Source organism: Diorhabda carinulata, chromosome X, assembly GCF_026250575.1.
Source record: "Diorhabda carinulata isolate Delta chromosome X, icDioCari1.1, whole genome shotgun sequence".
Classification (NCBI taxonomy): Eukaryota; Metazoa; Arthropoda; class Insecta; order Coleoptera; family Chrysomelidae; genus Diorhabda; species Diorhabda carinulata.
The window spans coordinates 16003000-16012490 of record NC_079472.1 but is presented as its reverse complement, the minus strand read 5'-3'; the positions used below and the strand labels follow the sequence as shown (position 1 = coordinate 16012490).

Here is a 9491-nt window from a genome sequence, read left to right as displayed (position 1 = left end):
AAGTAAGTAAGTGTCAAATATCGAGTGAATATCAGATATTATCTAATTGATTATTGATTGAGAATGACAACTATGTAAATTGCTTTCAAGAGGTATCCATTTATAAGATATTGAAATTTTTAAAAAATGTAGAGATTCATTTAAAAGAAAAAAAATTTGAATGAAAATTTTATTTTTCTTATTTTCAATTTACCCCTTGTATACAAATAAACGACATTTACAAGAGTTAGTATTAAATATAAAAAAATTTGCTAAAAGCTACCCATAAATGTGAAAAAAAATTCGTTATGTTAACCGCTACGTTATACGAGGGTGTTAAAGTAAATAACAGTCTAATATTAACTGAACATCCTGTATGGTCCAAACGGTCATATAGAAAATTATCACGATGTAAATTGATATTGAGAGATTCATATCAATAATATATATGAATTTCAAAAAAATACAACAAGTAGTTTTCTTAAAAAAAATGAATTAAAATTTTATTTTCCTCAAGTTACACCCTGTATACAGGTACAACAACTTTTTCACAACACTCAGTATCAAATATTCAAAAATAAACCATTGGACACTCAATAATGTGAAAAGAATATTTTATTTTAATCTGTCTATAATACGAGGGATTTAAGATAAATAATAGTCCAATATTGATAAAAAATCTGTATAATTAAAATATTTTACAATGTACCTGGTATATAAGAGAGTTGTGCGTGTGAAATAGCAAGGTTGCAAAAAAATTTCATTAATCGCATTTTTAAAAAAAATTCAAGTCAACCACAATTTAATTCATCATACTGTATATGAATATCAACAAATTTTCAAAGTACCGAAGAGTTTGTTTCAATTAAATCAATATACGAGGGGGGCGAAAAAAATACGATTCCAATATCAAAAAAGTATATTTCCATTATGTATATATAGTACGGGAAAATTTCCGAAAAATGAAATCGAAAAATTCAAGTTTTATTTTCTTTTCTGGCCAGTCTCAAGACGTGCAATATAACCTCGTCGACAGTTTGATTATTCAACAACGCTTTGACGGCTTCGTCATCTATAACGACGGTGAACAATAACTTGGCATTTTCCCTGATCCTCCCTATATAATCGAAATCTTCTTCCGAAGCAGGATTGTGTCCGCAACGTTTTATAACCGAATCCAACACCCTGTCCACCGGGGCGTCGGGATAACCGAATTCCGTAAGACATTCTTCATCAACGAGAAGCGTCAAAAGTTCCTTGATTGATTCCGTTAGAGTCAATTCGTTCCAAATTATATTTTCTGTTAAACTATCGTTCGCCGATTCGCTAACTGCTGTTAATAATTGTTGTTGGAGTCTCTTCTTTTCGGCGTTGGCTAAAATGTCTTCCAAAACATCTCGGTGTCTAGCTCTGATGTGTCTCATGAGACAGTCGCGTCTTATGAACGCTCTACCGCAAGTCTCACAGCTGCAAGGCGGTTCCTTCCTGTGGATATTCATGTGCATTTTCAAAGAAGATTTCACCGCGAATCCTTTTTGACATATTTCACAAACGAACGCTGAAAAAATAATACAGTAATTAGATTACGATGAAAATTGTTTTTTTATCAAATTTGAAGTATAAAAACCATTTAAATGGTACTTCGGGATTTGTTTTAAATTTTCAAAATATTTCTAAACGTACAAATTAATTAAATATCGGAATAAATAATAAGAAAATTTAAAATAAGCAATTTTTTAAAGTTTTATAAAGTATACAAAATCTAATCACACCCTGTATACGAATAAGGAAAATTTCGTTGGGATCAGTTTAAAATATTCTTCTGGGTATTCATCAGTATCAAAAAAATTGTTTATTTCCACGTGAAAGATATACGAGGGTATTAATATAAATATATGTATAATAATAAATGATCATCCAAATGGACGTTAACAAAAAATTGCTAAGATTTAAATTCTAATTAGGACATGTGCATCTAGAATATATTAAAATTTCAAGAAAACCTATTGAGTCGTTTTCTTTAGAAAACATTTTGAATAAAAATTTAATTTTTCTCAAATCACACAAAATCTTATCTACCCCTTGTATACACATTGAAAAACATTTCGTGAAGAATCGGTATAAAATATTTATAAGAAGGCTTCTGGCCACTAGTAAATGTCAAAACAACTTTAAAATCTTCATTAATACTTTACACGGGGGTATTAATATAAATATGTGTCTAATATTATTTGATCATCCTGTATCATCCAAATGTACGTTCATAAAAAATTGCTACGATATAAATTGGAATTGAGACATTGCCATTTATAATATATTCAAATTTCAAGAAAATCTAATGAGTCGTTTTCTTTAGAAAACGTTTTGAATAAAAATTTAATTTTTCTCAAATTACACAAAATCTTATCTACCCCCTGTATACACATTGAATAACATTTCGTGAAGAATCGGTATAAAATATTTATAAGAAGGCTTCTGGAATTGAGACACATTCAAATTTCAAGAAAATATAATGAGTTTTTTTTAAAACGTTTTGAATAAAATTTTAATTTTTCTAAAATTACACAAAATTGAATTTTCTCCTGAATATATATTAAGAAACATTTTGAAAACAATTGGTATAAAATATTCAAGAGAAATCTTCTGAGTGCTGATAAGTGTCATAAAACTGTTGAGTGTAAGTTATACGAGGGTATTAATACAAATATGTGTCTAATATTGAATGAACATCCTGTATCACCCAAATGGACGTTTATAAAATATTACTACGATATAAATTGCAATTAAGATACTCAAATTCAGAACATATTGAAATTTCAAAAATATCTAACCAGTCGTTTTCTTTCAAAATCATTTTGAATGAAAATTTAATTATTCCCAAATCAAACAAAATCTTATCTGCCCCCTGTATACACATTAAGATACATTTTGGTGTAAAATATTCAAGATAAAGTTTCTGGGCACTAATAAGAGTGAAATAAATTGTTTATTTCCATATGTAAGTTACACGAGGGTATCAACATAAATATGAGTCTAATATTGAATGATCATCCTGTATCATCCAAATGGGCGTTAATAAAGAATTACTACGATATACATTGCAATCAAGACACTCAAATTCAGAAAATATTGGAATTTCAAAAAAAAATCTAAAGTCGTTTTTTTAAAAAATCGTTTTGTAAGCATATTTCATTTTCATCGAATTATTCAAAATCTTATTCACCCCCGTAGACACATTGAAAAACATTTCGAAACGAATCGGTATAAGATATTCAAAAGAAGGCTTCTGACCACTAGTAAATGTCAAAAAAACTTTATAATCTTCATTTATACGTTACACGGGGGTATTAATATTAATGTATGTAAAATATAAAAATATAAAAAATTGCTATGATATAAATTGCAATTTATAAATTTCCGTTTAGAATATATTGAAATTTGAAAAAAATCTAATCAGTCGTTTTCTTTAAAAATCGTTTTGAATGAAAATTTAATTTTTCACAAATAACACAAAATCTTATTTACACCCTGTGTATACATTAAGAAACATTTTTTAAAAAATCGGTTTTTAAATATTCAAGAGAAAGTTTCTGGGCACTGATAAGGGTGAAAAAATTGTTTGTTTCCATGTTCAAGTTATACGAGGGTATTAATATAAATATGTATCTATTATTAACAGAACATCCTGTATCATATAAATGGTCATCAATAGAAATAAGCCGTAATGTAAATTACAAATATAAGATTCTTTTCTATAATATATTTTAATTTCAAAAAAATCCGCTATGTAATTTTTTTTTAAAATGTTTTTAATGATATTTTTATTTTCCTCAAATTACTCAAAATGTAATGCGCCACTCTGTATACAAATAAGCCATTTTCGTAAATATCAGTATAACATATTGAACAAATTCTTATTAGGCATAGATAAATGTAAAAAAGTTAATTATATCTGTGTACATTATATGAGAGTGTTAGAATAGATAATCAAACAACAATAAAAAATTTTTTTTTCGATTGCTGATGAAAAAAACTAAAATGTCAATAACTCGAAATGTTTACACGATAAAAAAATTGTAAAAACAGATCCGGAATCAGGACGAAATTTAGAAAAAATAAATAAATTTCTTCTTACGTTTTTCCCCGCTGTGAGACAACATGTGCCTAGCGACATCTTCCTTTCTGAAAAATGTTTTTTCGCATTTGGGACAAGGCAGCGGTTCGGCCCCTTCGTGCATGTATTTAATGTGAGTTGTCAGACGGAGTTTTCTATTGAAAGCCCTTCCGCAATACTGGCAAGTGTACGCGTTTTCACCTGTATGGTGGAAAATGTGAGCTCGAAGCTGAGATGGTTGAATGAAAGCTTTGCCGCAGAATTTACACTGATGCGGTTTTTCCCCGGTGTGGGTACGCAGATGACGATTGAGGGTCTCTTTGGCGGCAAACGTCCTGTCGCACTAGAGAATATCAAAGAAAAAAATCCTGAATCGAATCAACAATTCAAAATTTCAAAATAACTAGAGATAAAGAAAGAAAAAAACATGTATAGTTGCCAAATAACAAGTATTGAGTTGAAATAACAAGTATAGAGATGAAATAACAAGTATAGAGTTGAAATAAGAAGTATACAGTTGAAATAACAGTATAAACTTGATATAACAAGTATGGAATTGAAAATAACAAGCATAGAGTTGAAAATAACAAGTATGGAATTGAAAATAACAAGTATTGAGTTGAAATAACAGTATACACTTTATATAACAAGTATAGAGATGAAATAACAAGCATAGAGTTGAAAATAACAAGTATAGAGTTGAAGTAACAATTATAGAGATGAAATAACGACTATAGACTCCAAATAATGAGTATAGAGTTGGAATAACAGGTATAAAAGTTGTTCAAGTACATAAGAACATTGAAAAATACATTATCGGTCAGGATAAGAATCATTATCAAATGTAATTTATTTGTATTATGGAAATTAGCGACTTTCTCTATATATATGTAAATTCAGTGAACAAAAAGCAGAAGAAAAATGTGCAAAATTGAGTCTTCATTCGAAATTACTAGTAAAGAATCGAAAAAATTAATATAAAATTGAAATAACAAGAATAAAGTTGAAAATAAAAAATATAGAGTTGAAATAACATTATTAGATTGAAATAACAAGAACAGAGTTGAAAATAACAAGCATAGTGTGAATAATAACAAGTAAGAAGTTGAAATAACAAGTATAGAGTTGAAGTAACAATATAGACTTGATATAACAAGTATAGAATTGAAAATAACAAACATAGAGTTGAAAATAACAGGTATAGAGTTGAAATAATTAGTATAGACTCGAAAATAACAAGAATAGAATCGAAATAACTAGTATTGAGTTGAAAATAACAAGTACATAATTGAAAATAACAAGTATAAAACTGAAATAGTAAGTATGGATTTGAAATAACAAGTATAGGATTTGAATAAAAAATGAAATATTGAAAAAATAGGTGGATTTAATAAAAAAAAACGTAGAAGAATAATTTTTCAAGTAATCAACTAATTAATTATCCTTAGAATAGGATAAAAGTCAACTGAAACTTGGTAATAATTTAAATAATCGAAAAATCGTTAATAAATTTATTGAAAAATATCTCAACTGACCTGATTACACCGATACGGTTTTTCCCCGGTATGCATTCTTCTATGTTTCTTCCAAGCTCCGCTAGATGGAAACCGTTTCGGGCACAAATCGCACGGATAAGGTTTTTCGCCTGAAAATATAGAGAAACAAAAAAATTTTCAATAAAACTCAATAGAATTATATAAAAACGCTTTTCCCGACCTGTATGAGTGCGCACGTGTATATTCAACAACGTGAGTCCTTGGAATTCTTTATCGCAATAAGTACAAGTCAATTTCTTCTTCTTTTTCGCTTGTCCGGCGTGGATTCTCAAATGTTCGGCGAGGTTATCTTTTCTCGTGAAACATTTTTGACACACCTGCAAAATATCAATTATAAAAATCGATTTAAAACTCGATTGTTTGTTACTTACCCTACAATCGAATACTTTCCTCGGTTGTCCCATGCATCCGGTCTGTCCCATGTGTCTTTCCAAATGGTATTTTCTCGTAAATTCCCTGTTGCATTCCAAGCATTTGACGGTTTTCACCGAATGGACTCGCATGTGATCGACCAAACCGTCTTTGGTGTTGAATTGTTTTGAGCATTCCGAACATTGATATACGTCGCTCTTCGGATGTTCTATGCTAGCGTGGCGGTGGAGGAAGTTCAATTGGACGAATAGTTTATCGCAATCTTCGCATTTGAAATCACCTATCTGAAAAATATTCAAATATCACGAAAATACGTAATTACATCGTTTAACTTACCACGTGACCGGAATCTGATGGTTCTCCACAACAAGGACACAATTCTAACGACAACGGATCGTCCCCTTGAGATTCTTCGCGTTTTTCGTGATTCACCGTAATGTGTCTCTTCAGAGCCTAAGTACAAAAACATAACCTCATTTATAAGTTTTACGTGTCACTCTACTCTACGTACGGAAAACTGGCAACGTAGCTTCATCCTAGAAGTTAGTTTTATGACAGATTCGATTCGAATCAGTTAGTAATCAATTCAGAATTTCACATAACGGTACACGATTAAAAGAAAAATATTATAACTACTAATTAATATTCAATATTTTTTACCTACAATTATCAAATTTGGAAATTGAAATAAAAATTAAAGTGATTCTGAAGGAGGTGACTAAACAAACATAACCTCATATATAAAGAAAACTGTTTTCAGTTTTGAGTAAATATAGATAAAAAATATTTTTTTTATAATAAAAAAATTAGAGAAACGGAGAAAAAGGTATGTAAATATTTTTCTTAAAATGTTCCTTTACTGTAAAAATTTCAAAAATACTTTTTTTACAACAGCACAAAAAGTTGAATTACCATGAAGTTACAATATTGCCAAGTTTTTTTTTATATGATTTCAATTTTTATACAATTATTATAAATGACAAAAATAAACTTACTGCTGAAGTACGGAAAAGCTTGTGACACAAATCGCACTCAAATTGCTCGTCTTTGAAATCCTGCACGGCGTCCGTTCCTCCACCATTATTAGAACTTTCACCGTTTTCCAATAACCGCTTTCTCTTAAGTGAATTTTCTTTCGCACCTTCGTTATTTTCAGTTTTTCTTCGATTTTCTTCATCGGTTGTAAGTACTTCATCATCTATCGATTCGGGATCGTCTATCGCTTCTTCTTCGTCGCGGAATTCATATTCGTCTGTTGCTTCTGCGCTGTTGTAATCATCTTGTGACGTCGAATCTACAGTTTCTTCATAACCTATATCTTCCTCGATTACGTATTCTATGGAATTTTCATCTTCGCAGACTTCTTCGTAAATTATTGCGTCTCCGTCTATCTCTTCGTACTCTGTATTACTAATTAGTAATTTTTTAGAAAAAAGTGTAGTTTAGTGAATAGTCAAGTGTTAGTGAATAGTTAAGTGTTATTTGATAGTTTAGTAAATAGTTAAGTGTTATTTGATAATTTAGTAAATAGTTAAGTTTTAGTGGATAGTTTAGTGTTAATAATGGATATTTTAGTGAATAGTCAAACGTCAGTGGTTACTTTAGTGAATAGCTAAGTGTTAGTGGATAGTTTAGAATGAATAGTTAAGTGTTATTGAATAGTTTAGTGTATTTAGTGTTAATATAAATAAATTACGTAAGATATACAATATACAGAATTTTAGTTTTTTGGTCAAAAAATGTTAAAATTTTGGTTTTCAAAACTTCCAATCTCATTTTTATCTCAAATACGCCCAAAAAAACAAAAAATTATCGAAAATAGTAATTTTTGGATGAATGAGCAAAAATAGGAAGAGCTCCACTTCCAAAAATTTACTCGGGTAATTTTTTCTAGAAAACATTCCTCTGATCGTATATTAGTGATAAAAAACGCGAAATCTTCGGCCATATCATGGGGCCAAACCCACGAACTTGCATGAATTAATATACTTCAACAAATATCATAATCGAAATAAAACAGACATACGAATAAAAAAACCTCATACTACATCATAAAACAAACATACCATAAAATTCTCCCCATTAATTGTATATTTACCCACAACTCAATAAGAATCCCATAGAAATCACTTCAAACATATATTTAATGTGAGGAGCATTTAAATTATGAAATAACCAAACAAAATTTTAACTTTTATCTAAATTTTGATGTTTACTTTATATTTTGAAACAAGTTTTTATTAGTAGAGATAAATATACTTACTTGATTATATAAGTATGTATAACATTGTTTTCCTTCATAGTATCAATTCGGAGATTACCATCTGAATTGTTTTGGGAGATAAGTTTACCAATAATAGCTAATTGATCATTACCATTTTCTTGTATATCTATATTTTGTAAAACTACAGTATGCACTTCACCATTTTCTTCATCTGTTCTTTCTATTTCTATAAAATTTGTATTTTGTTCCAACACTTCGACCGCTGTTTCTATTATTTCCGGTTTTACGTCCGGAATTTCCGTTTTGACGATACCACCTGGAGGTTCCTCCATCCTCTACAAATAATTTATAAAACTAACTCTCGGTACTAAAATTTTCTATATAAATTATCACAAATCAATTATCGATATTATTTTATACCTAAAACTAAAATAAAATATATCATTATTCATTATTCTCAGTAAAATAATACAAAATTAAAAACCTCTACCCTAATAGTTAGACAACTCTACTTGCGTGGAAAAATATATAATAATTTTATCATAGTGTGATTAGATTAATAAAAACCAATTTACTATCACCTACATATTTATTTACAACACAAAATCAACAATGAGCGATGAAAATATACAATTAATTTATATAAAATGATTGAGTTTCAAAATAAAAACATTACTTTAAGATTGGTTATGAACAATGTCGAAGGTAACAAATTGTAGAAAGTTCGCTCGTCAACGTGTTACGTGAGTCATCACACTTTTCATTACTTTAGTTTTTTTAGTACGAAATTATTTTTCATCTATTCAAATTGTTGCTAATATTATTATTCGGTTTATATAGTATACAGCACTTTACACACCACAATGAAAATAATATATAAATTCAACACTTACGCCTGAAAACTCGACAACCGTTGTATCACAAGAATACTCAAGATGGAGGCGGGCTATTTTCTAGGCGCGTCGTTTAACACAGCGCATGACATTGAGAACGTCATAGGAAATCCGTTAGCAGTGGTGTACAATTGGGGAAAATTTAACTGTTTCAAATAAATACTCATTAAATATTTAATAACCACATAAATGTGTTTTTAATTGAAACAAACTATATATGTTCCAATAAAAATAAATATTTGTTTATGTGTGTATGAGAAACGTTGGTAATCAAATAATTAATAAAGTTTCTTTGTAAATACGTAATTCATGGAACAATGTTATAGATTTCAATATAATTATGATGTTTGAAA

General features: G+C 29.0%; 1 protein-coding gene across 2 annotated transcripts; it reads right to left on the bottom strand.

Annotated features, from left to right (window-relative positions):
- Positions 1–880: 880 nt before the first annotated feature.
- LOC130901307 (zinc finger protein 431) lies at positions 881–9390 on the bottom strand. Of its 2 annotated transcripts, none has more exons than XM_057812551.1 (9): positions 9139–9390; positions 8285–8580; positions 7017–7431; positions 6358–6474; positions 6021–6305; positions 5810–5966; positions 5629–5738; positions 4115–4436; positions 881–1537 (listed from the first exon to the last, which is right to left on the bottom strand). In XM_057812551.1, the coding sequence occupies exons 2-9, from the start codon at positions 8575–8577 to the stop codon at positions 957–959; spliced, it is 2280 nt and encodes a 759-aa protein (XP_057668534.1). In that variant the 5' UTR covers positions 8578–8580; positions 9139–9390; the 3' UTR covers positions 881–956. The 2 variants fall into 2 exon arrangements, with proteins under 2 accessions (XP_057668534.1, XP_057668535.1); XM_057812552.1 differs by having other exon boundaries at positions 8922–9177.
- Between the last annotated feature and the right edge of the window lie 101 nt (positions 9391–9491).